At 37.0% G+C, this 25,977-nt stretch overlaps 1 protein-coding gene across 4 annotated transcripts in view; it reads right to left on the bottom strand.

Moving 5' to 3' along the window:
• Nucleotides 1-1,146: 1,146 nt before the first annotated feature.
• Nucleotides 1,147-25,977, bottom strand: part of USO1 (USO1 vesicle transport factor) — a 92,109-nt gene continuing 67,278 nt past the window's right edge. For 3 of the 4 annotated variants that reach the window (XM_089912057.1, XM_089912060.1, XM_089912059.1), the window contains 15 exons: nucleotides 24,632-24,720; nucleotides 24,081-24,235; nucleotides 23,257-23,468; nucleotides 21,584-21,604; nucleotides 15,724-15,834; nucleotides 15,239-15,357; nucleotides 14,906-15,087; nucleotides 14,518-14,639; nucleotides 11,858-11,996; nucleotides 9,585-9,748; nucleotides 8,541-8,630; nucleotides 5,998-6,096; nucleotides 4,600-4,707; nucleotides 2,792-3,007; nucleotides 1,147-2,189 (listed from right to left, as the gene is read on the bottom strand). In XM_089912057.1, the coding sequence (XP_089768183.1) occupies nucleotides 2,100-2,189; nucleotides 2,792-3,007; nucleotides 4,600-4,707; nucleotides 5,998-6,096; nucleotides 8,541-8,630; nucleotides 9,585-9,748; nucleotides 11,858-11,996; nucleotides 14,518-14,639; nucleotides 14,906-15,087; nucleotides 15,239-15,357; nucleotides 15,724-15,834; nucleotides 21,584-21,604; nucleotides 23,257-23,468; nucleotides 24,081-24,235; nucleotides 24,632-24,720 (1,917 nt within the window). In that variant the 3' untranslated portion in view covers nucleotides 1,147-2,099. The remainder of the gene's footprint in view (nucleotides 2,190-2,791; nucleotides 3,008-4,599; nucleotides 4,708-5,997; nucleotides 6,097-8,540; nucleotides 8,631-9,584; nucleotides 9,749-11,857; nucleotides 11,997-14,517; nucleotides 14,640-14,905; nucleotides 15,088-15,238; nucleotides 15,358-15,723; nucleotides 15,835-21,583; nucleotides 21,605-23,256; nucleotides 23,469-24,080; nucleotides 24,236-24,631; nucleotides 24,721-25,977) is intronic. The other variant, XM_089912058.1, reaches the window with a different exon arrangement.

The raw sequence follows: 25,977 nt of genomic DNA, 5'->3' as shown, positions 1-25,977 counted from the left end.
GAAAGAACACGTGCAAAAGCAAAGTGAGAAATGAAAAAGCAGGATATATGCCACGATGGCAAATATCTTGGTATGGTTCTAAAGTATACTTGAAGGGAGCTAAACAAGATAGTGGTAGAGCACAAAGAGTCTTATCCACATGGCTAAGGGCTCCAAACAGTAGGCAACTGCAGTCTCTTTGGCTCCTATCTGCATTTCAGAAAGCTTATTGTAGTGAACATGGAGGATGGCCTGCAGAGGCAGCAACCAACTGGAGGCACAGAGGCCAGTTTAGGAGGCTCCAGAAGCAATCCAGGCAAAGACAGACAGACAAACAAACAAAACCCCAAAAAACTATAGCTATGTTAGGAAGGTGTCCGTCTGGGCTCCAGGCTGGACTGTGCAGCTTTGAGGCCTTCTTGTGTCTTCTCTGCTCCAAGCCAGCCTGAGTGACTGAACTTCGGCAAACTATCACTGATTTTTGCAGATATTTCTTTCTGAAGATCTTTGGTATTCCATTATTTCTGGAAGTATTATTCTTACTCCTGACACAGTTTCCCTTATCCTTGTAACATTAGCCTGAAATGTTCACTACGTGGGGTCAAGTTTAGGAAAACTCCACACGGTCTGAGCTGGTCCAGTAATAATCACGTGGTTCTCTGACGGCAGATGCCATCTCAGGATGGCGTGGCAGCGGTGGGATTGGGCAGGGGCGCGGTGCAGTATTCACGGGTGCTCTGTAACACACAGCCATCTCCCCTTTCAAGACATGTGAGGGTACTTCTTTCGAAAGTCTGTGCCCCTTAGTGGACTGCTCAAATTATTCCTGAAGCCAGGAGGCAGATGATATACATAATGCCCCAACTCCTGCTGTCTTGCCTTTAAGAAAGCCTACTTCTTTAAACAGAAATCCTTGTGAAGACAGAACTCCAATGCTCAATCTAGAAACATCCAAACCCTTCTCCAACTTCTGCTTTTTCTCCAATTAGCCCCCTCCGATCTTACAGAATCCTAATTATTGGCTTTAAATGATAAGATTGCTGTTATCATGCAGTTATAGCAAAGCCCTTTTAGTAAGAGAAGGACTCCTTTCACCACTTCCTTCTGCCTCATCTTGTACAAAGACTACTACTCTCAAAATCTAAAAAAGGGAACCATGACGAGGGATTAGGTGAACATAATATCTATTTTTATTACGAAAACATTAAATTTTGACACATTGCTTCATTGCTTTTTAAAAATCTATTATCTGACTTAAACCTATTCAGCAAAAATGCCAATAAGTTATATAAACCATAGTTTGGATCTTTTTAAAACTAGGAACATAATATGTTTTATAATAATCAAACAATAATACTAATTCTGAGCTGTATGAGCTGTTAACTTGTAATCTGTTTTAATGTTTAGCTTTAAAATAAAACCAAAACCAAACACATGCTGATACACTGTTGCAGAAGTTTCTCAGAAACACCCTCCTCTTCACTGTGTGCTAATATCCTTCTTCTTCACTGAGGTACAGAATGCAGCCATATCAAGTGTCAAGGCACTCATTCTACACTGTCCTATCCCACTCACCTTAGGAGTCACACTGGATGGAGGGCTGATGATATATTATCCCCCAGAATAATGCTATCTTGCCTTTAAGTAAATCCATTCCTTTAAAAGGAAATCATTAGCTAAGAACTCCAATACTGAATTTAGAAACAGTGATTCCAACACACATTAAATCAATCGCGTTAGTATTTAAAGTCACAAATTCTGAAAAGTAAAAGTAGCAGACAAATACAGAACTTATATAAACAACCAATGAACTAAAGGCAAAGAGCATTGCCACCACATGCCTGAAAATATTATATTTTTGGTGTCTGAAGCTCTTTGCAAATTATATTTTGGGATAGTCCAGTTCAATAAAAGATGTGTGTTCTACATGAAGTCAGAATAACAGGACTATCAACATGGGTGGTGGCTTCATTTTAAAAATACATCAATAGTTGTATTAGTGAATGTCTGCCACTTGGTTTCTAAATCTTTACTTCCTGTGGAGGCAAACCAAAGCACTGTCTTAAGACTCCGTCTTCAAAGTTACAATGTAACCCCTATCATTCCTAGAGATTGTAAAGCTAGATATGACCCTGTTCCTTGCTGTCATCTTCATCTTCATCATCCTCATCATCTTGGTCTCCGGATTCAAGTTCATCCTCTTCTTCAACCTAAAGGGAAAATGTATATATTTAACATTGAGGATTGGCTCACTTCACATTCAACACATAATGATATCTACTCTGTTGATACATTCTTTATTCCAGAAATTAAAGTAGATGACAGGCCATCTGATTTCCTTGATTTAATGTTCAAGGATCCCTGTCATTTTTAACGTGACACGAGATACATAGGTTAACTTGCTGCCAGATGGCTACACCTCTCTACACACAAGCCTGAATCAACACGGCAAAAGAGGATGACACATTTGGATAGTGAGAGTCTTGTTACCACAGGAGCAATCAAATCAATTCACTTTCTAGGCTCAGAGCCCCAAAGAGAACAGTTAACAAACGCTGGAAGCTGCATCTAATCTGTGTCTTAAGTCAATTCGCTGAATACCAAACGCTGGAAACTGCATCTAATCTGTGTCTTAAGTCAATTCGCTGAATACCATAAGAGCGGTGCAGATGATACCACGTTCACGTACCTACAGACCTCTGCCTGTAGTACCGACATACAGGCACAACATTCCCATGTCACAGCACAATATTTAAAAATATGTCATAAAGAAACACAATATAAATCATTTTTGGAAACACTGCAATCTTACTGGATGACCAAGTTCCTTGAGTTTATTCTTTAGTGAAAATATTTTCTGATCCTGATCAGCCAACAGCACCAAGAGATCATCTTGTTCTTTTTTAGAATCTGTAATGTCCACCTCAAGCTTGTTTTTCTCATTTTGTAAAATGGCAATGGTACTGTTAGATGAATCCAGCTGCTCTTTAATAGCAGTTCTTTCCTCAGACAGAGCTTTAATTTCATTCTAGGAAAAGAAAGGTGAAAATCACTAATCTAAAATTAGTATTCACTCTCCTAGGGTTTTAACAAATATGTTCTTTCTTTGATAAATTGCTGCACTTGTCTAGTCTGAAGAATTTGGGGTTAGGGGTTGGGGGAACAGGAGGTTTAAAACACACACACACACACACACACACACACACACTCACTCATCTAGTAACATGAGAATTTATGTTAGGCTATACATCAAAGATGGTTACTGTAAAAAATAGAGTTTAACAACCAAAAATAGTTTTAATTACCTATTCCTCAAAAAATCCTACCATTTCAGATAATCAGAGGGATAAATAAAGACATAAAACATTTTATAACAGAAGCCTAGTTAGCATCAGAATTATAATTGAAGTTTAAAAATAAAATTCTATCCAACTTCACACATACAATTAAATGGAAAAGAAAAATAGCTTCAAGTAAAATCAATGGTTTAAAAATAAAATAATTTGGGCTTCCCTGGCGGTGCAGTGGTTGAGAGTCCGCCTGCCGATGCAGGGGACACGGGTTCGTGCCCCGGTCCGGGAAGATCCCACAAGCCGCGGAGCGGCTGGGCCCGTGAGCCATGGCCGCTGAGCCTGCGCGTCCGGAGCCTGTGCTCCGCAACGGGAGGGGCCACAACGGTGAGAGGCCCGCGTACCGCAAAAAAAAAAAAAAAAAAAAAAATTTGACCACAATCCAAAAGGCAAAATCACACATTATCTTCCTTTTTCCATGTTTTAATTCCTACCTTTTTTTTTTATTACTGTTACCTCATTCCTTTCTTCATGTTATCTATTTTGATTTCTCTGTCACACAAAAGGCTGGCAGGATTTAATATGCCTGTGTTCCTCAGCCTATGGAAAACCTACAGGTGGCTTGTGTATTAGCCAAATCTATACTCCTCGTTTCTTACTGTGATTAAAGATTGATAAGCAAACTTAACTATTTTTTTACTCTTACTAAAATCTATGTTTTTACTTTCAAAGTACATTCATATACATTCTTATTTTATATATTTAATACCACTGTTTGAAATGGCGTTTAAAAATCTTCATTTGTGGGACTTCCCTGGTGGCACAGTGGTTAAGGCTCTGCCTGCCAATGCAGGGGACACGGGTTTGATCCCTGGTCTGGGAAGATCCCACATGCTGTGGAGCACCTAAGCCGGTATGCCACAACTACTGAGCCTGAGCTCCATAGCCTGCGAGCCACAACTACTGAGCCCATGTGCTGCAACTACTGAAGCCCACGTGCCTAGAGCCCATGCTCTGCAACAAGAGAAGCCACTGCAATGAGAAGCCTGTGCACCGCAACAAAGAGTAGCCCCCGCTCGCTGCAACTAGAGAAAGCCCGCGCACAGCAACGAAGACCCAACACAGCCCAAACAAACAAAACAAAAAAAACCCCTTCACTTGTGCCACCTTTAGTCATCCAAATAGGAATGGACGTATTGTGAGATAAAATTACACTCCATTAACTTTCTTCATAAATCTAAGGATTTGAGAAATTAAGTGAAATAAAATCAAATTTCCTGGAGTTCATTTCATATAATATGCAATGAGTAAAAGTTTCACCAAAACCAACCTTTAATTCTTTAGTTTCTTGTAATAATGCTGACAGTCTTCCTTCTACATCAGTAGTTTTTGTAGCTATTACAGTTTCACTCTCTCCTGGTATAGGAACTGATTTTGCCTGAAAGTAGAAATTGAAAAAACAAATGTTTCTTTACAGTTACAATCAAAACGAAATTCCAAAGATGATTTAATTTTCTAGCTATTTTGAAATTTTCTCTCCAATAACAGAAAGTCTAATTCTTTATGTATTTACCCACAATAAAGTGCTTTCCCTACATAGATAAGTTGCCCCTTCAGTGGAGCGGGAGGCTGAGTCAGGAGTGGCATGGCATCAGCTCTCATCAGAGTATGAGGAAGGCTGGGTTAAGCAAATACCTTAAACTGTGGAAGGGGCTTTGGAACTGGTAGAGGCTAAAAGAATTCTGAGGTTCATGTTAGACAAAGTCTAAATTAGCTTGAAGAGACTGTTGATGGAAATATGGACATTCAAGGTAATTCCAGTAAGGGCTCATAAAGCTTTCTATAGAGAAAGCTTCTATGGTCTTAGTGAAAACATGTATCATCATGAACAGGATGTTGGTAGAAGTATGGATGTTAAAGGTTTTGGTGAGCTCTCAGAGATGAGGAACATGTTATTGGAAAGTGGAGGAAAGGTGATCCTTGTTATATATAATGTGGCAAAGAACTTAGCTGAATTGAGTTCTAGTGTTGTGAAAAGCAGAACTTGTGAGTGACGAACTATTTAGCTGAGGAAACCTCTAACCAAAGCATTAAAGGTGTGGCCTGGTTTCTCCTTGCTGCTTATAGTAAAATGTAAGAGGACAGAGATAAACTGAAGGAGGAACTGTTAAGAAAAGGGAATCAGAACTTGAAGATTCAGAAGATTCTCAACCTATCCCTATTGCAATAAATGACAAAGCATGTTCTACTGAAACATCAGGGGTGTGGCTGGACAACCATTTGTGAAGTGGTTACTCGTGTAACACATGGACACAATCAACCATCTCTGTAGAAGCTGGAATAGAAACGTTAGTTCCCCAGGAGGGATCCAGGAGGACTTTGCTTGATGGCTTGGAACCCTGTGAATTGCATGGGTCACCAACAAGGTTTTTGACAATTTTATACCAGCAGAAAACCTGCCAGGTTAGAATGAAGGAGACAAAGAAGGGGTGAAATATAAAATACCAACAAAATGAACCGTGAATAGCTGATTAAACTGACCTGGTGAGTCTGACTATAATATGGCTGTCCTCATGGCCAAGAAGCCTACGTGACTGGAACTCTGGCTAACGGATAACCTGAATGGAAGGTGCTATCTGACAAATTTGCTTCCTTTCCACAGTGGCTGATAAATAACCTTCCAACCTTGTGTTTACTACCTTTGAGAACAAAAAAATAATTAACTTACAAATGCTTCTGTTTTCTCTAACAGCTCCTGCTTTTCTGTCTGTAGTTTGGTGATCTCAGAAGACTGTGAGTTTAACTGAGACTTTAATGTTGCCAGTTCCTAAGAGACAAAAATAGTTAAGCTGTAACATTAAATAGCATTAATTTCATCAAGGAAATGTCTATTTACAGGAAGAAATAAAAAATTATTTCCTTTCTTGGCCCTTCTCTCTCAAATCACAACTTCCAAGTTTTAAAATTTAAGCGGAAGAACTATTCTTGAACTTGGTGGGTTCAAGATGGAGAATTAAACGTGTAGATTAAACATGTCCACCTCTGCTTCCTTGTGAGATCCAATGTAAAAAATTATAAAGGGAGGGAGGAAGGGAACGAGAAAGGAAGGTGGGAAGGAGGTAGGGAGAGAGGGACGGTGGAAGGGTGGGCAGGAGGGAGAAACCCACAAGGACAGAGAGTAAAAGAAAAGAGCAATAAATTGGGGAATTTCAGAAAGCAAAGGACAGTGGTAACTGACTCAGCACACATGAGACAGCTGAAACGTAGGCTGACCTTTTAGAAAGCCATGCTGCTACCTGACTTACAATGCATAACTACCGAAGGGCCTGGGATGTTTTGGAAAGTGTGAGTAAAAATGGAGTCAGAAACAGCAGGGTTGGTTGAAAGCCGGCTTAGGAACAGACCACCAAATCCCTGTCCTACTCTCATGCATCAGGTAACTTTTCCTTTGCTCCTGGTGGAAAACTGAAGGTATACTATTTGAAAAGGGCAAAATAGGATGGTTTTAGACTTGGGGGCCACCAAACATAGATGAAAGCATTAGACTTCCCTAGCGGTCCAGTGGTTAAGACTCCATGCTCCCAGTACAGGGGGCACAGGTTCAAGCCCTGGTTGGGGAACTAAGATCCCGCATGCCACACAGTGCGGCCCAAAAAATAAAAAAGTACTCTAGTGAAAGTGGCAGAATTAATTGAAAGTTTATATATTACAGATGTTGACATTTCCAAACTTCTTGCTCTCTCCCCCACCCCCAGAAAAAGTACAGGAATATAAAACAATTGTAACAGTGGTTCTCCACTAGGGGCTATCTTCCCCCACGATATCTGGCAGTGTCTGGAGATATTGTGGTAAGTAGTGGGATGCTGTCATGTAGAAAGCATTTTTATTCTCTTAAAACTTTCTATCATGTACATACACGCCTTTTCTTGGATTGCTTTTTTTCAGTTATCAAAATGAGTCATGTAAACATGGAAATTATGAACCTTTTTGGTTTTCTTTTTATACCATATTTTACTACATATTATAAAAAACAAAACTGTCATTTAAAATATATCTTTGGGGCACTTCCCTGCTGGTGCAGTGGGTAAGACTCTGCGATCCCAATGCAGGGGGCCTGGGTTTGATCCCGGGTCAGGGAACTAGATCCCACATGCATGCTGCAACTAAGGAGCCCGCGTGCCACAACTAAGGAGCCTGAATGCCACAACTAAGACCTGGCACAACCAAATAAATAAATAAATAAATAATATTTAAAATATATCTTTGGGAAACACAAAAAGTAAAAATTTTTACTTGGGATTTACAAACTAAGGGTATATATTAATAACTTAATTCCCTTTAATTTTAATATAGTTCTAGAATTAATAAAATCAAAATAGATATTGCTCTTCCTCACAAGAACAAAATATTATGGACACATATTAGAGAGCTGTAAATCGTTAATGACAAATTATTATTATTATTTTTAAAAAACATAATTTAAGTAGATTGTAGAATCTACTCTGGGGTGCAAAGACACTATCAAAATAAGACATTTTGTTTCTCTCTTTTCGATCATTCCCATCATATCAGACATGTCAGTGGGTAAGGACCAGCTGGCTACTGGAGGGAGAAGGAAGTTAGTCCTAGCTTGGCCAGGCTGTTCACTTCTTTCTTTAGTAACACTTTTTTTTTTTCTTTTAAAGAAACATATATTCCTTCTTCAAGAAAGGAAGGAAGGAGGGGAGGATGGAAGGAGGAAAAGGCTTATTTGCTTTTCTAAACAATATAAATTACTACAGCAGAAAAAGTATATATTTTGCTTTTTAGCTACAGTCATCTAATTGAGATATATACAAGTTTACTTCCTGTTTTTCCCTTTTCCAATTTTAAAAACCAACATTTTTCTGGATAGAATGACTTAAATGCCCAATACATTTAACCAACCAGTTATCATGAAAATTAGGCATAAGACTTTATATCTTCATATTTGTGGCTTATAAATATATTTAAGGTTTCCTTAACTGTTAGTTTACTGATAATCTATAAATAATCTGGGTAAGATGCTGAGATCTGTTAAAAAGAACATCACTGAAAAATAAAAACACAATATAAAGCAAAATACCATTACTGTATAATTAAAACAGCTTCTGGATTTTCAAATGGCTGTCTTCACTATCAAATTTTGCTTACACCTGACAAAGCAGTTCTAGATTAATGGAACTGCAGTGCTGTTATGCTATTATAATTAAAACTAGACAAAACAGAGCTTGGATCAAGCTGAAAAATAACCTGTTTTAATTCTTCAATTTGTTCAGAATCTCTTGCTGAAGCTGTCGCTGAAGACTGTTCATTTGTGCCAGGTGATGGTTGGGACGATTTCTACAAAGAGCATAGAAATAAACTATGAAATAAATTCAGTTTAAAGAGACAGAAAAAAACCCCAAACTGTACATATATAAGCTATGTCTGGTATACGTTTACCAAAAAATTTCACATTGACATGTAAAATTTTATACTCAAAATAACATTTCAACATAGCACATACTGTCTACAAATTTTCCATAGCTAATAAATTTATACTCATGCCAAGTAATTTATTAAATCTAGGCACTTAACTGAGGTCATATGAAGAAAGAGCATAAAAGCAGGTATTTATTGAGTGATTTCCATGTATTAAAAGAACCTTATACAGGGCTTCTCCGGCGGCACAATGGTTAAGAATCTGCCTGCCAACGCAGGGGACATGGGTTCGAGCCCTGGTCCGGGAAGATCCCACATGCCGCGGAGCACATCAGACTGTGCGCCACAGCTACTGATCCTGCATTCTAAAGTCCACGAACCACAACTACTGAGCCCGTGTGCCTAGAGCCCGTGCTCCGTGACAAGAGAAGCCACCGCAATGAGAAGCCCGTGCAATGCAACGAAGACTAGCCCCTGCTCACTGCAACCAGAGAAAGCCTGCACACAGCAACAAAGACCCAATGCAGCCGAAAGTAAAAAAAATAAAAAATTTTAAAGAAATGAATAAAATCTATCTTTAAAAAAAAATCAATAAAAGAGCTTTTAACAGTGTATCTCATTTAATTCTCACAGCAATGAGACAGATATCACCACCACCATTTTATAGCTCAGGAAACAAGTTTAAAGAGGTTAACTAAGTTGCTTAAATTCAGTTAGCTAGGAAGCACTGAAGCTTTAGACAGTCTGACACCAGAGCTCATATTCTAAAACCTTAATATGATACTGTAGCTTAAGGGATCGAGCAAAATAAACAAGCTGGATAATGAGAATTATTCTTGACTTCTTGTTTAAAAAATATCAACATTCACTTACCAAATTTTCAATCAAAGCGTCCTTTTCAGCCAGTTGGCTTTGTAAAAGTTCCTGATTACTTTTTAATTCTTCTATCTCTTCTCGCAACCTACCAATTTCTTCTGGCTGAATACCATTCATCTGAGCCCCATCACTGTAAGAACCTTGATGCTGATTGTCTTTTCCTATTAGACAGGCATAAAATTTGAAAAGCCAGCACGAAACTTTTCATTTTTTGAATTGATGATTCAAGTATAAAATAAATACATACTTTCCTTAATAATTACTTTGGCAGGATTTTTGCAAGCACATTTCATCTTTGCAAAATAGTGGTTTATTGTTTTGTTTTTGTTTTTTTCCAGCCACGCCGTAGGTGCGGCATGTAGGATTTTAGTCCCCTGACCAGGGATCCCAATGCCCCCTACATTGGGAGCATGGAGTCTTAACCACTGGACTGCCAGGGAAGTTCTGAAAAACAGTGTATTGATAAAAATAATGATATTTTCAGGGTTTCTGGGAAGAAAAAGAGCATAGTCTTAAGACTAAACTGCATGGTTTAGTGATCTAAGATTAAGAATTACAGTAGTTTACCTCTTGCACTGTTGGTGGGAATGTAAATTGATACAGCCACTATGGAGAACAGTATGGAGGTTCCTTAAAAAACTAAAAATAGAACTACCATACGACCCAGCAATCCCACTACTGGGCATATACCCTGAGAAAACCATAATTCAAAAGGAGTCATGTACCAAAATGTTCATTGCAGCTCTATTTACAATAGCCAGGACATGGAAGCAACCTAAGTATCCATCAACAGATGAATGGATGAAGAAGATGTGGCACATATATACAGTGGAATATTAGCCATAAAAAGAAACGAAATTGAGTTATTTGTAGTGAGGTGGATGGACCTAGAGTCTGTCATACAGAGTGAAGTAAGTCAGAAAGAGAAAAACAAATACCATATGATATGGAATCAAAAAAAAAAAAAAAAAAAAAGGTCATGAAGAACCTAGGGGCAAGATGGGAATAAAGACACAGACCTAACTAGAGAATGGACTTGAGGATACGGGGAGGGGGAAGGGTAAGCTGGGACAAAGTGAGAGAGTGGCATGGACATATATACACTACCAAACGTAAAATAGATAGCTAGTGGGAAGCAGCCGCATAGCACAGGGAGATCAGCTCGGTGCTTTGTGACCCCCTAGAGGGGTGGGATAGGGAGGGTGAGAGGGAGACGCAAGAGGGAAGAGATATGGGGACATATGTATATGTATAACTGATTCACTTTGTTATAAAGCAGAAACTAACACACCATTGTAAAGCAATTATACTCCAATAAAGATTAAAAAAAAAAAAGAATTACAGTAGTTGAAATTCCAATTCTGTCAATTAATATAAGAGAAAATAAAATCCTTTTAAAAATCTTCACAGCACACTTCCCTGGTGGTCCAGGGGCTAATACCCTGCGCTCCCAATGCAGGGGGTCCAGGTTCGACCCCTGGTCAGGGAACTAGATCCCACATGTCACAACTAAGAGTTCGCACGCTGCAGCTAAAGATCTCACACGCAGCAACTAAGACCCGGTGTGGCCAAATAAATAAATAAATATTTCTAAAAAAACTTCACAGAGGAATAGCTTTCTATATGGACTAAAAGAACTGACAAATTATTGTCATTAAATAGAGGAAGTAAAAGATATTTTCTTCTGAAAATTTTGGTCACCTTCATATAAATAAAATTAATTATATTTCTAAGTAGCTAGCATTCCAACCATAAGCAGTGCAGAATGAGACTATTTACAAGCATTTGAGCTCCTAGCATGTGCCAGGCACTGAACTAGAATTTTATATATATTATTTCATTTAATTCTCAGATGACACAGGTGCTACTATCAGCTCTGTTTTGCAGATAAGGAAATGAAAAGGTTAGACCAGTCAACTGGCTGGCTCAACTGGCTAGACATTAGAATCACCTGGGGAGCTTGTAATTAATAATCACTGATGCCTGGACCCAACTCCCAACTAATTAAATTAGAAACCTCAGTGGGGTTTCAGTATTGGTGTTAAAAAAATAAAAATATCAGGGGATCTTAATGTATAGGTAGCTAAGGTTGAGAATCAATGGATCAGATAATCAAACACTGAGCAGAGAGCTTGGACTTCAAACTCTGACTTACATGTTTGTCACAGTGATTAATTTAAGGTTACAGAAAGACTAGTCCACAAGAATAACCTGTCTGACTTTGTCCAGCTCCTGGGGACACTACAACAGGAATGGCTAGCTACACTTACCTAGCTGTACTTTAAGAAGATTATACTGATCCTTGTGTTGCTGAATCTGAGATACTTGCTGTGTGACTGCTGTCTGGAGCTGTTCGTTTTGACATTTTAACGTAGAAATCTGCTGCTTCAATTCCTCAAGTTGCAGATCCTGTGAACCAAAACATAATTGAAGTGTTTTAAATTCAGACTAGTTAGCATTAAGAGGATGAACAAATTAAAAATTAGAGATTATTTTGGGTGAGGATGTTAAACTACTCAATATCTCCAAAAGCATTCTATAATTAAGCAATAACACATTAATATATGCACCAAGGCCAATTAACATGCAGCAGAACTGTAAGATTTCAAGGCCCCATTATACGGCGCAGTCTGCAATCTCACTGTAATTTTGGTTTGGGGGTGGGGGGAGGTCAATTTTAAAAACTTCATTCTATGGTCCATCAAACTATTGAAGATATTTATACCAAATTATTTAAGAAGCTTAGTATATGTATATAGACGTATGTACCTCTGTTACTTTTAACATTAAAAGACAATCGTATAAAAGAACACTCAGAATTCTGAAAAAAACAGGTTTCATCTCTTATCACCCTAGTGTAGTAACTAGTTAGAATTTGATCTGTCTTCATTTTCTTCTAATTCTTTCCAACCCAGGTTTTTTAAACTTGTCATAATCCGTCCACATACATTTTGTAACCTTTAATTTGCTTACTACTCAATCAAAATTTCCCAATATTAACCAGCAGATGCAATGTAATTTATACTCAAAAGCAACACTGAGGTTGCTCTCCATTTTTCTAAATGATAATATCATTACAATAAATATTTTAGTCCATATAACTGTTCTCCTGAATTTCGGAGAATTTCCTTAGGATGCATTATCAAATGTAATTCGAAGTTTATATAAACATTTTACAGCTCTCGATGCTTGTTGCCTAATTGCCAAATGGCATTCTAAGTGATGAGAATATTTAAAATTAACATTTCTAAAGAAAAGTGATTACAGTAATTGTGTCAAATCACTCTTTTCTTCTTCCAAATCAACCATATTTATCAGCTCCAAGTGCAAGCAAGCTATAATATCACATTCCAAGTATTTATTTCCCATTGCTCTAAAAATTACATTTTACCATCTGGAAATGACTCCAAATTTGTACTAAGACAGATGAAAAATCCTAATAACCGTGGGTAGTGTAATGATTCAAATCTGGATCATTCAAAGATGATTCTATTTTACTAATCTGCTTATAAACCGAAAAGCTCAGACTGAACGCCAAATACACCACTAGTATATTTTTATTCTTCCTGAGAATTTCATTCTCAACAATACAGATTGCGGGGAAGAGAAGAATACATCGGCAGCTCTCATTTAGAGGGTTCTACACAAAAGCTCTTAGGAGCCACACCTGCCTCAAGCTGTCACTATCAGCAGGGGGTGGAGGGCAGTGCAGGGAAGGGGCAGCAGCCTGCCCCACATGAGACGCCCCCATATATTGTTTCCATGGCTCTGGAATTTTAACACCATAACACTGTAGCACTTTCTAGGATTCCATTCCAATAAAGGTATATGTACCAGAGTGAGGAATTAAATGAGAGAAGAAAACCAAGAAACATCCTGAAGGAGTGTAATGGAAGGTGTAAGGTGCTCAACACTACCCAAGTGTGGGGTTCATCAGTATCCTGCAAAGAAAATGTCAGCTGACCATTTTGAAAATGTAGTTTCAACTTAACTCATCATGACGCACTCTAGTAAATCAGCTCCCTCTTGTTCTATCTAATTTAATATCATCTATTCGGGTGCGCAAGACAGAGATCTAAGGATCGTATCTGACCCTTTCTACTCCCTCGTCCCCAGGTCCAATCACTACCAAGTCCTGTCAGTTTTTTTTTTTTTTTTTTTTTTTTAGTCCTGTCAGTTTTATCTTCTTTGGTTTCCACATTTCTCAGGACCGTCCCCTCTACACCACACAGCGTGAGCTTTGGAGTCCCAGTAACACACGTGTATTTGAATTCTGTTCCACCAAGCACTGAGTGACCTTGGACAAGTTTAAATTCTCTAAGTCTCAGATTCCTCATTTATTCCGAACTGCAGATGTCAGCTACTTTGAAGGGATATTGTGAAAAGTAAATGAGATGGTGTTTAACTGTATTCGGTGAGCACCTAGAACACAGTACACAAAACAGCAGCCGCTATCATCGTCGTCAACCGTCAGTTTCCCAACTGCCACCCACCACCACCACCTCCTCCTTGGGCTCCCTCTCTCTAGCCTTGCCTCTCAAATTCTCCTTCACACAGCCAACGAGTGTTCCGTGTCCATGCCAGTAACACCTCCCGTCCCTCTCTCTGCTTGCCTAGCTTACTCATTGTCATCCTTTTAGGACTCAGCTTCTCTGTCTTCTCCCAAGCACCTGCTCCTACCTAGCTAAGTTAGGTGCCTCTCAATGCTGCCCCATACCTTCGATTATCTTTACCACTAGACTTGCTTAGCATATACTAAGCTCTCAGTGTGTTGAATACTCAGATGCTTTTGAATTATTTAGGAAAACGATGAGTTTTACTTTGTGTATCCTCTTGCATTTGGAAATTCTGAGAGAAATTCCTCCCTAAAGTAGAGAAGTATCTATACTTTTAGTATAACTGAGGTTGGATACAATTTATCAGTACGTACTTGCTCTCGAATCATATTTTTGTAGTGAGTCACAATACTGTCATGCTGCTCTAGTGTTTTCTTCACCTCTTCTTCTTGTTTATCTTCTTCACTGGACTTATAAATAGCCTTAGTTATCACACCTGTAAAAGAAGACTTATTTAAAATATTGTTTTATTATTAAGACTTAGTCAGTAAAAACATATGGCCTAACTGCATGAGAGATAAGAAATCATCTTTCCAATCTTACTGAATGCCAAAAGTCCTTAAGTGGGCCACAGATCAAGAGCTAGGAAAAAAAATACTTTTAGGCTTATCATATAATCTGCATGTATCCAGAATATACATATGCAATACAATCCTAGGTACTACTTTCTAATGAATATCAAGATAAACTTTGTTGTCTTACCTTCAAGTTCTTTTACCAGCTTTGTAAACTCATGATCAAATATCATGTATTCTGGACTGGGGAAGTTTGGCTGGGGTTTCTGAGATGCTCTGGAATACAACTCATGTTTGCTAATAAATCCTAGTTTCTCTATGAAATTCTCTTTGCCGATCCTCTTCTCTATCAGTTGTTTTAGTTTCTCTCTACAGAGATAAGCATATTGAGATGCTTAAAAAAAAAGGCATAACGAAACATAAAAACTTGGTCTACATTATACTTTGGCAGAAAAAATTTATCATTATCTCTTGATGACATTAGCAAGTCATCTTCCCCTGGCATTTTCCCCTTACTTACTTCATATAGCTCTCAAGTGAGTTATCATTGAAGTAAATCGAAATGCCCAACAGAAGAGCACATAAGCCTTGGACCAACTGTTCTTCCTCTCCAAGATTTTCTGCAATTTGTCCTGTAAGCTGAAAGCTTTGTTAAGAAAACTAATGGTTCATAATATCCAGAGTACTTTGTTTTACAATTTGAATTTGACATGTATTTCATGTAAGAGTTTCTACAAAAAATTCTATACACAGTCCGAGTAAACATAACACAATGGTACACGTACACCCACACACCCACCCACCCACCCACCCACCCACCCACACCCACACCCACACCCACACAGCTTAAGTAAGCATCACTGTCACCTTAACAGTTTAAAAAGTTGTTACATAGATAAAGAGGATTCAAATATTTGGGGCATGGAGCTAACTCTAGTTGAGAAGAAACAGAAAAGATAAAAAAGGTAAATACTTACATGCATCTTACTAAAACATAAAGGATACAAAGGGAACATTGGCTGAATTGTGAAGAAAATGTGTTACTGCAATGGGGCAGCTGCTAAGCCAGGTACAAAGCAACATTAGTAACCCAACTCTTGTCTGTATTTTGCTTCCCTGCAATAAACAAGGTGGCAGAAATCTTGTTTTATTTTTTTCAAACTTAAAGTTGCCCTAAGATCCCTCCCCATCTGCATAAAAAGATATTTAACATCTTATAAAAGATGTGTCAGGTATCTGGATTTTAAAAATTGAACAAGAGAATGCATTCTTGTATACTCTCTGGGCTGCACTTCCCAAAATAAACCGAGAGCAGAAATTAGACTTGATCCACGCTCATAAGCATATACCAGGTTATCTAAAATACTATTAATGGAAAATCTGATATGCTAAGGAAGAAATATATGATGTGGATGCTTAAAAAATTTTATCAGTCCTAAAACACTTTACAAAGACATAAATTTGCTGGCAAATTTATGATGTTTCAATAGGAATTTTAAGAACAATTTTCTCATAAAAGGACAAATTCTACCTCCTTCAAAAAACATCAAGAAAAATACAAAGAAATAATCTCCTGAATTATTTAGTCAAATTTCATTAACGAATATATTTCTCTAACAAGAAAATAAGTAAACCATGTTACAAACCCCCTGAGAAATGCCAAATAATGAGAAATCACAAACTTAATGAAGGAGAAAAAGATTTATTTAAATTAGCTAAGTGTCTCAAACCACTAACTATACTGCTGCCAAGTATGTTAAACAATACTGAAAACTAGCATGTCCATCAACATTACAGTTTCCTAAATTTTAATACAACACATTTGTATCTCTTATGAGATATTCTCTTAGCTCATTAATATTGCCATTGCCCACATTATATTACATAACCTGTATTTTTGTTTAAGAAAAACAAAGCTTGCGTGAAACAAAATAATGGAAATTAGCACAGTAATGCATCGCTCTGGGAGTAATTTCAGAAAATATCCAAAATGCAATTATTCAAAAATCTAGACAATGAATGGATTTAAAGTAACCATTACTGTGTTTTGAAAAATTTCTATCACTCAGCCAGACAGTTCTAATTTCATGAACCGTGATGTCAGTATCTTGAACTTTCCATAATCTTTTTTCAAGTATATTTAATATTTAACTAAACAAATTCAAATTAGACCTCTTCAAATGATTTGCCAAGTAAGCATTAATCAGTATGAATTTAATTTTTACATAAGGCATTATTTTTACTTTTTCCTTGCCTTTATGTCATTACTGTCCACAATAAATTTTCATGTTACCCAAGTACACTGAAGTTTAAAAATATAGTTATTCTCAACTGACTATGTGCCACAGAGAATTTACAACTAATTACTCAAGTTATAAATGTGAATGTTTTGTTGATTTCCCCTGGTTATACATAAAAAGTTTATTACCGGAATACCATTTGCAGGTACCAAATATACCGACATTGTATATACAAGGGCATTCTATCAAGTCACTGGCTGATGTCTGAGTAAACAAAAATGGAATTAGATTCAATTTTGAAAAGTAGGTCATTTGGGGTCTAACTGAAGGTTAAGAGCGCAGTCAAACATAACTAGTTAGAACCAGGCAGAAGATAGAATGGAACACCCTGTTGACTACAGCAACAAAAGAAGATAAAGTACTCAGGAATGAGCCTAATCAAAACTCTATAAAACCTAAATGAGGAAAGTTTAAAAACACTTCTAAGAGCACAAAAGCAGACACAAATCAACAGAAAGACACATGTTCTTAGAGAGAATGACTCAAGATCATGAAGATATTGACTCTACATTAATTTGTAAAATTAATGTGATCCAAATAAAAATACCAACAGGTTTTCTTTTTTTTCTTCTGGAACGAAACAACCTGCTTTTCAAATTCAAATGGAAAAATAAACAAGCAAGAATAACTAGAGAAACTGTAAAAAAATGAAAGAGAGCAATGAGGTGATACTACCTCATGAACAGACAAATCAAGGAGCAGAACGGAAAGTCCAGAAATGATCCAGCTACAAATGGAAATTTAGTATGTGAAAAAGACAGAATATAACTATCAGTGGTTACAGACAGACTTCAAAGATGTTGGCAAAACTAGAGGGCAGTTCAAAAGAGCAGAGGGTCCATATCTCACACAATTCAGAGAAAAAGAGAACAAAGATTTAAATGCAAAAATGAAACCAGAAAGTATGAGATAGAAATACTGGCAAATTCCTTAACATCTTGAAGTGGCGAAAGCCTACGTATGACTTAAAATGTAGAAGCGATAAAATAAAAGTCTGATACCCAAAAAAAAAAAAAAAAAATCCAAAGCAAAACACCAAGATCCTATCAGGAAAAATATATTTGTAACTTATCACAGACAAGGGTTAAGTTCCTTAATATGAGTTCCTATAAAGAAGAAATGATTAACAACCTGATAGAAAAATGGGCAGATGCTAAAAGAGTTTAATGAAAACACCTTCAAATGATGCATAAATATATAGAAAACTATTCAGCCTTTTAGTAAGAAAAATATAAATTAAAACTCACTAAGATAACATTTTCCACCTATCAGCAGACTGGCAAAAGTACAAGTGTGACAACACACTGTTGGGAGGCTGTGGGGGAAGAGAGCACCTAGCACACCGTAATCTTACTTTACTTTGCAAGGAGAAGTGCAAGGTTCTATTAAGTGAAACAAAACAAAACAAAACACCAAGGTGCAGATCAGGGCATATACGGAAAAAACACTTCCAGATGTAGAAGAAAAGAGTAACAGGAGGCAGGGAACTAGGACAGGGCTGGGGCCAAGGCTTCGTGTATCATTTTGATTTCTAAACCATGTATTTATCCATTTCAAATTTAAAGGACTAAAGTTTTAATTCTAAGAGTGGCAGTATGGTGTCGGTGAAAATGACATTTGGTTTGGAATTAGAAGAACCAAATCTTCCACTGCCTTTCCTTGGACAAGTTCAATACACTACATGGGCCTCAACTCCTTCATGTAGTAAACAGAGGTGGCTGGATTAAATGATCTCAAAGAGGTTAAGAAGACAGCCTCTGAAGCCAAGATACCAGGATTCATATCCTGGTTCTAAAACTCAACAGCCATGAAACCTCAGGCAACTTACTTAACTTCTCTTCCTCATCCTTAAACAGGAGTAACAGTTAATACCTATCTCATGGATTATAAATGGGTTAATACATGTAAAGAACTTAGAAGCAGCACCTGGTACACAGTGAGTGCTCTACAAATGTTATAAACTATTACCATCATTTCTAACTCTGTGACTCTACAACTCTCTACCTACTAGCATATTAAAAGCAGAACTAATGCCCCCAATTTAAAATAGATGGCAGAAGTTTGAACTGGGAAAAGAAAAAAATAATACAATTGCTGGGATAATTTTTTTTTAAACATCAGTGAAATAAATGCAGGCAAGTCCTTGCTTTGCTGCGTTAACAGAAATCCATGCATACTGTAAACGTGCAAAGTGAGTACTTTGTAATAATGGTCTTTTGTGCAGACTACGTTATTCTGGTGTTCATCAAACCATGATTTATAACAGGGAAAAATGGGAGATAATTAAATGTGCAATTAAATTTAATTAAAAGATAATTAAATGTGCAATTAACTAACTTAGGGTATATCTACTTAGTGAAATATATACTGTGCAACCATATAAAGTGATGTTGACTTAGTGTTTACTAACACGGAAAATACTTGTAAGAAAAAATGCAGAATACAAAATAGAATCTAATGCATGATCACTGCTACGTAAATAAACAGTATAGGGGGAAAAAAAAGCCTGAAATTTTACCAGTAGTTACCTTTGGGTAGTAGAATGAGGGACATTATTCTCTTTCTACTTTCTATTTTTCGAAATTTTCCAAAATGAAAAGAAAAATAAACTATTAGAGAGTGCAAAAATGTTACAGTATTTGTCCAGTATACTATCATAAAATGTTGATAATAATATAAATCCAACAAAATCCTGATCAAGCTGCTCTATCCCGCCAAATAAGTAAAATTAGAAATTGAGCAGTAAAAGCTATCAAAACATTCTATTTCAGTGCTCTCTCATTTTCTGATGGATTCCTTACAATATAAACAGCTAGACCAGCTAAAAGAATGCCACACTTGGGAATTCCCTGGTGGTCCAGTGGTTAGGACTCCACGCTTCCACTGCAGGGGGCACAGGTTTGATCCCTGGTTGGGGAACTAAGATCTCACAAGCCATGCAGCGCGGCCAAAAAAAAAAAAAAAAAGGCTAAAACTATTCATTTTGTTTATGTGTTACACAAACACATTTGTTTGCATGTTTGTTTACAGGTTTAAGTCAAGAAAAAAATACCTATCTCTTCTCAGCCCCTTAGAGTTTGTGAACCGCTGACAAAACCAAAGATTTTATAGGATGGAAGAGAACCACAGACAAAATAAACGATCCTGAATCACCTTTAACATAAGCTACTATGTTGCCCCAATTATATTTTCTAAATAAAAATCCCTCATACTCCTACTCTGTGGATTTCAAGTTTAGTATTTGTGCATTGTTCATTTAAATAATATGAAAAGCTAACAGTTTAAACTTCCAGTGTTTAAGTATTAAAATGAGGTTCTAGAGTATTATGATCAGATTCACTCTTTTGTTTTTTCTTTATGCGGTACGCGGGCCTCTCACCGTTGCGGGCTCTCCCGCTGCGGAGCACAGGCTCCGGACGCGCAGGCTCAGCGGCCATGGCTCACGGGCCCAGCCGCTCCACGGCATGTGGGATCCTCCCAGACCGGGGCACGAACCCGCGTCCCCTGCATCAGCAGGTGGACTCTCAACCACTGCGCCACCAGGGAAGCCCTCAGGTTCCCTTTTTAGTGGTGGCCTCTGAGGACAGAGAATTAATAGGAAAGGGACATGATGGAACTTTTTGGGTTTCTGAATACTATGCTCTGTATCTTGTTTTGGGTGGTGGTTACCGAAGTATATTCAACCATCAAAAATCATCAGATTGAACACTTAAGGTCTCTGCATTTTACTGTATATAAATTATACCTCCAAAAATTTCCCTTTTAAATGAATGACATGTATACTTATACTTTACCTAATATAAAAAAATTCTGCCAGCTAAAGCTTCCAAATATGTCTGTGTGTGAGTTATTAACATGTGTTAAATCATGCTCATACAATTCCTAATAGGACCTCAGTTATTACTGTCCACACTGCATAATTGAACACAAATTATGAACACAAATTCCAAGTACGGAATTAAGGTACACGCCATTTTTGCCAAATACTCCAGAAAACAAATCAAAACTAAACACAAATCACACTCTCCCCCAACACGCATCAAAAACTAATCCCCAATGGTAGTGTAGCATATGGGTTACATCCAGAATAATTCAAGAGATTTAAACTCTTTCAAATTACAAAATTATACTTACTATTGTATATTTTCAATAACCTAAGTAATATAAAAGTCATCACATTCTTTCATATACTGATTAAAGACAAAATTCTTAATCCTAAATTTTACTACCTTTGAAATGGTTTCATTGGAAATAAAGAAGCAAGCTTGGGTGAAAAATCACACCAAAAACCCAAAACCAAGGAATTCCAGAAAGTGCAAGCATCCCCAGAGGAAGCACCAGTATAGCTTCAGATTCCCATTCCTATAGTCCTTAATAACACCACTACAATACCCCACGGAGAAAAACTGGAGAGCCACGATAGAGATTAACTTGCTGACACATACAGGTGTGAGTAGAATATAACTTCAAACAAGCAGTTAAAAAAACCAATCAGCAAAACCCAAGACAAAGAAAAAGGCTTGCTGTAGGAGGAAAATGCCTAAGCCCAAACAAGTAATACATACCCGTCGGTCGATCTTATCACCCTGCAAATTATACATTAAAAATTATTCATAAATATTACTGCTTTAGAGAAATATAAATCTAGAAAAATCCCTCAAATACAGTCTCTAGAAACCCAAGCCAATAATCTGGGACAGGACAGTTCTAATCTTTTATTATATAACAATGTATATACATTTTAGAGGAGAATGGATAATTTTATAGCACTGTCATTACTTAGACTGGTAGCAGACCACTATCTTGAGGATTTCTCATTATGCATTAATTGTAATTGCAATGTTAGAGTGAAGTATGTGGTGATGACTGTTGGGCAGTTAATTTCTGTTTGGCTCAAGAATAGCTGTTACACACTACTATATATAAAATAGATAACTAATAAGGACCTACTGTATAGCACAGGGAACTCTACTCAGTACTCTGTAACGGCCTATCTGGGAAAAGAATCTAATAAAGAATGGATATATGTATAACTGATTCACTTTGCTGTACATGTGAAACTAACACAACATTATAAATCAACTATACTCCAATAAAAAATTAAGAAAAAACAAAGAAATGAATAGCTGCTTCCACTCACAGCAACAAGAGATGACAAGTATTAAATAAGTAAGGATATGAATGCTTTGGGGTACTCTTAAAAAATCACTAAGAGACAAATGATAAAGTTAAAATAGGCTCTCAATCAAAGTAAACCTATTCTAAGCAACGAAGGAAGTGTTCAACTCCCATTTCAGTACAGTTAATTTTCAAGGTTTCATTTATAACTTCATATGGATAGCACTGATGTTCTCTAAAAGCTCACAATAAAACAATTCAACCAGTGTGGCAAAATTAAGAACTAAGAAGGACTCCGCATATCAGGGGGAAGGGATTAGGATAATACCAGTGGATGGATCAATTTTAGGCTTATGTACATTTTTACTCTCCTTGAGTGAATCTGAATGTCTATGACTTTACAGTTTTGCTAACGCATGAACCTGAACTGTTTAACAGCAAGGCTGGCACATGTGGGTAAATCCTCTAATAATAGTAAGGGACATTCCTAAAAGCCCTAGCATCCACATTTCAATGAAGCTTAGCTGCTTTCCTTAGGAGTCTAAAGGAATGTAAACATTTTAAGTTGTTTACCTACATCTTACTAGGTAAATTATATGTCTTGGCATTTTGAGGATTTGAGAGCTCACAAACATCAAGGGGGTTTACTGTTTAACTATATAAGCATTGGAATGGTATTTTATTTTTGTTTTCTGAAAGGAAGATCAATTGCTCTGGGAAGAGAAAGAGCGAGGTGCACAGCTATGAACCACTCTATTCTACTCCCTCTCATAAATGACCCGAATTCAGCTATTAAGCAGAAACAGAAAATGACATGCAAGAACTGTGTGGATGATATAAAAAGAAAACAAGTCAAAAAAAAACCACCTTTCTGTCCAGAACATGTGTTCCCATGATGATGCAGACCTTATTCACAATTTGGCAAAACCATTCTTATAAGAATATTTATTGCTTTCTCTCCACAAAACCATTTCTGGTGACAATGAGCTAATGAGCAGTCCTTGCCTCTCTCCTTTTCCATCTACATCTACTAAGGACATCCTTAAATCCTTGTATCACTGACATCAAAGTGAAACTTTCTCCCCCCGCCCCCTTAGAGAAGTTTTGCTGGCTACTTTACCTGTGAAAGGATGTTGGTGCACTGTTGCAATAAAGAAACCGGAGGGTTGCCAATACTTGTAGCAAGTTGAACCCTGAGCAATTGTTCTTTCTGGGTAGCATTTTCTTGCAAAGCATGGGCAAGGGCCACAGCAGCACACCAGTTTGAAAGTGAATCAGTAGAAAATAAACCTCCGCATAACAACTGACCAGCTGAGACTGAATTACCTGTTGCTACAAAGATGGCAGGCAGATAATAAGGTAAAAATTAATTATGTTGCTTTCCAAACACACAAAAATAGTATGAAATGCTACTTAAAAATTTGCTAATTAGTAGTATTAAGTAATACTTTCAAAAGTCTGTTTTTTCAAAAACAAATGCAAAGATGACAAAAAAGTACTTTGGAAGAAAAGTTGCAGAACAAAGAAATATTAGAATACTTTAGGCATCAAACTGATGATGGTAATACTCCAGAAATTATTACCTTCATTAAAAACTACTTTCTAAAACAAATTCAAGGAAATGCCATATTCTAAATATTCTATTACATTCTAATATTCTACATTTAAATATCTACTACAATTTATGATATATTTTACCATTAAAAGCTTAAAAGACAATTACTTACTTTAAAACTGAAATTAGAATTAAATTATTTACGGGACTTCCCTGGTGGCGCAGTGGATAGGACTCTGCGCTCCCAGCGCAGGGGGCCTGGGTTCGATCCCTGATCAGGGAACTAGATCCCACCTGCATGCTGCAACTAAGAAGCCCGCCTGCTGCAACTAAGACCTGGTGCAACCAAATAAATATTAAAAAAAAAAAAAAAGAATTAAATTATTTACCATCAATAGTGGAAGGCAGAAGTGTTGACACAATTTCTCCTTGTCCTTTCTGATTTTTATATAAGAAACACTGGAAACAGTAGAGAACAGCACAGCGCAATACAAATGGCTGTCTTTCGTTAACCATGGACATAAGAAGTACTACAATGGCTGGTCTGTTGTGTTTAAAAAGAAAAGAACAAAAAGAAACATTGCAATCCAGGTACACAAATCAATAACTAGTCATTTTTATTGACTGAAAAACCATAGCCAGAACACAAGCGAGTAACTATTTTCATCTCCATTTCACAGAAAAGATAACTGCAGCTGTGAGAAATGAAGTGATCTGTTTGCTTAAGGCACATAGCTAGGAAGTGATACCTGAGCCCAAATACATAAGTTCCAAAGACCACAAGCTCTTTAAATACCAACATATTTATCTTGTCAGATAATTTGTTTCAAAACACATGACTGAACTTCTTAAAAGAATAAGGTATGTATATGAGATATCCTTAAATCCCAAAGTAAGTTTTCACTTCCTCTGTGGGATCTCAGTATTTCCCCTTTCCTACCTTGGCGGGTTTGAAGGTGCATTTACAGAAGCAAAGTAGTCTTGGTTTACTTGACAGCCTCGAATAACTTCTGATACAGTATTAATGGTCTGTAATGAATGGGGATGGGGAGAGAATTTAGAGAAAGTCAGTCAAGGGAAAAACCCTGTTTCCAAAAGAAGAAAATGTTATATTCTTTTGTATTTTGCTTTTAAATGGCAAAACTTAGACACCAAAAAAATCAGTGACAGCATTATAGACTTGTAACACTTTCTTGAGATAACATTTTAAAACATTAAGCGTAGGCCTCTAACTAAAAATAACACGTGACCACATGCATTTAAAATCTCGAAAAACTAAAATTAATCTCTCCTAAGAGATAGAATCCATTTCTATGAAACAAGAAAAGGGTGCTTAAAAATAAAATCAGAGAACAAATTTAAAACGTAACAAATTAAAAATTCAATTTAAGGATGAAGTTGAAAAAAAGCCTCCAAGAAAACAGAATAAAAAGACAAACTGGATCCAGAAAGTCCAACAATCTATTAATAGAGTTGCAGAAACAGAAAAGAGGAAAGAAATGGTCAAGGAATACGTAAAACATCCTCAGAACTGAAGTACTTATGTCTCTGGCTTAAAAGGGCCCCCAAATTATTGGGGGTGGGGGTGGGGTGTGTGGTACAGCACATCACCAGTAAATTTCAGAAAACCATTAACAAAGAAAGATTCTAGGGAGAGAAAGCAGGTTACACAAAAAGGACAAAGATTCAAAATGGCTTCGGATTTCAGCAACACTGGAACAGCAACACTGGAATAATGTTCTAAAAGTTGAGTGTTAATGATTTCCAATTCGGAATTCCATACCTAACCAAACATTAGAGTCATACTGCAGGTGGAGGAGTGACATGAAAGAGCTAAAAACAAATTATCTTGCCATTTGCCCTCTCTCAGGAAGTAAAATAAGATAATGAACCAAGGGGTGGGAGAAAAAGACACAGAATCCAGATAACCAAGGAATCCCCAAGTTAAGAGAGAGGAAAAAGGATCGTTGGAGGGTGGTGAATGAAAGTCCCAGAATAAGAGATGTGTGGCAGAAATAGAGAATAAGCAGCCCATATTTGAGTAGGAAGATGGAGGGCTTCCGGAAGAAGGTCTGGAATGCGGAACAATGTGTTAACACATCAACACATATAACAGTGTTAATATGTATAGATACATAGAAAATCTGTAAAATGAAAAAAGAATACTATTATAACTCAGGAAAGAAAAAGGGTTATTAAAAAAAGATATAGAGCTCTATTTGGCTTAGCAGGAAACAGTATTGGAATAGTCATAAAACTATAAACCCTGATTATTGATTTAAATAC

Source organism: Delphinapterus leucas, chromosome 5 (assembly GCF_059928025.1).
Source record: "Delphinapterus leucas isolate spDelLeu-1000000601 "Yukka" chromosome 5, BTC_Dleu_Yukka2, whole genome shotgun sequence".
In the NCBI taxonomy this organism is placed as follows: domain Eukaryota; kingdom Metazoa; phylum Chordata; class Mammalia; order Artiodactyla; family Monodontidae; genus Delphinapterus; species Delphinapterus leucas.
The sequence above is the reverse complement of the archived record's forward strand: the minus strand, read 5'-3'. Positions and strand labels throughout refer to the sequence as shown.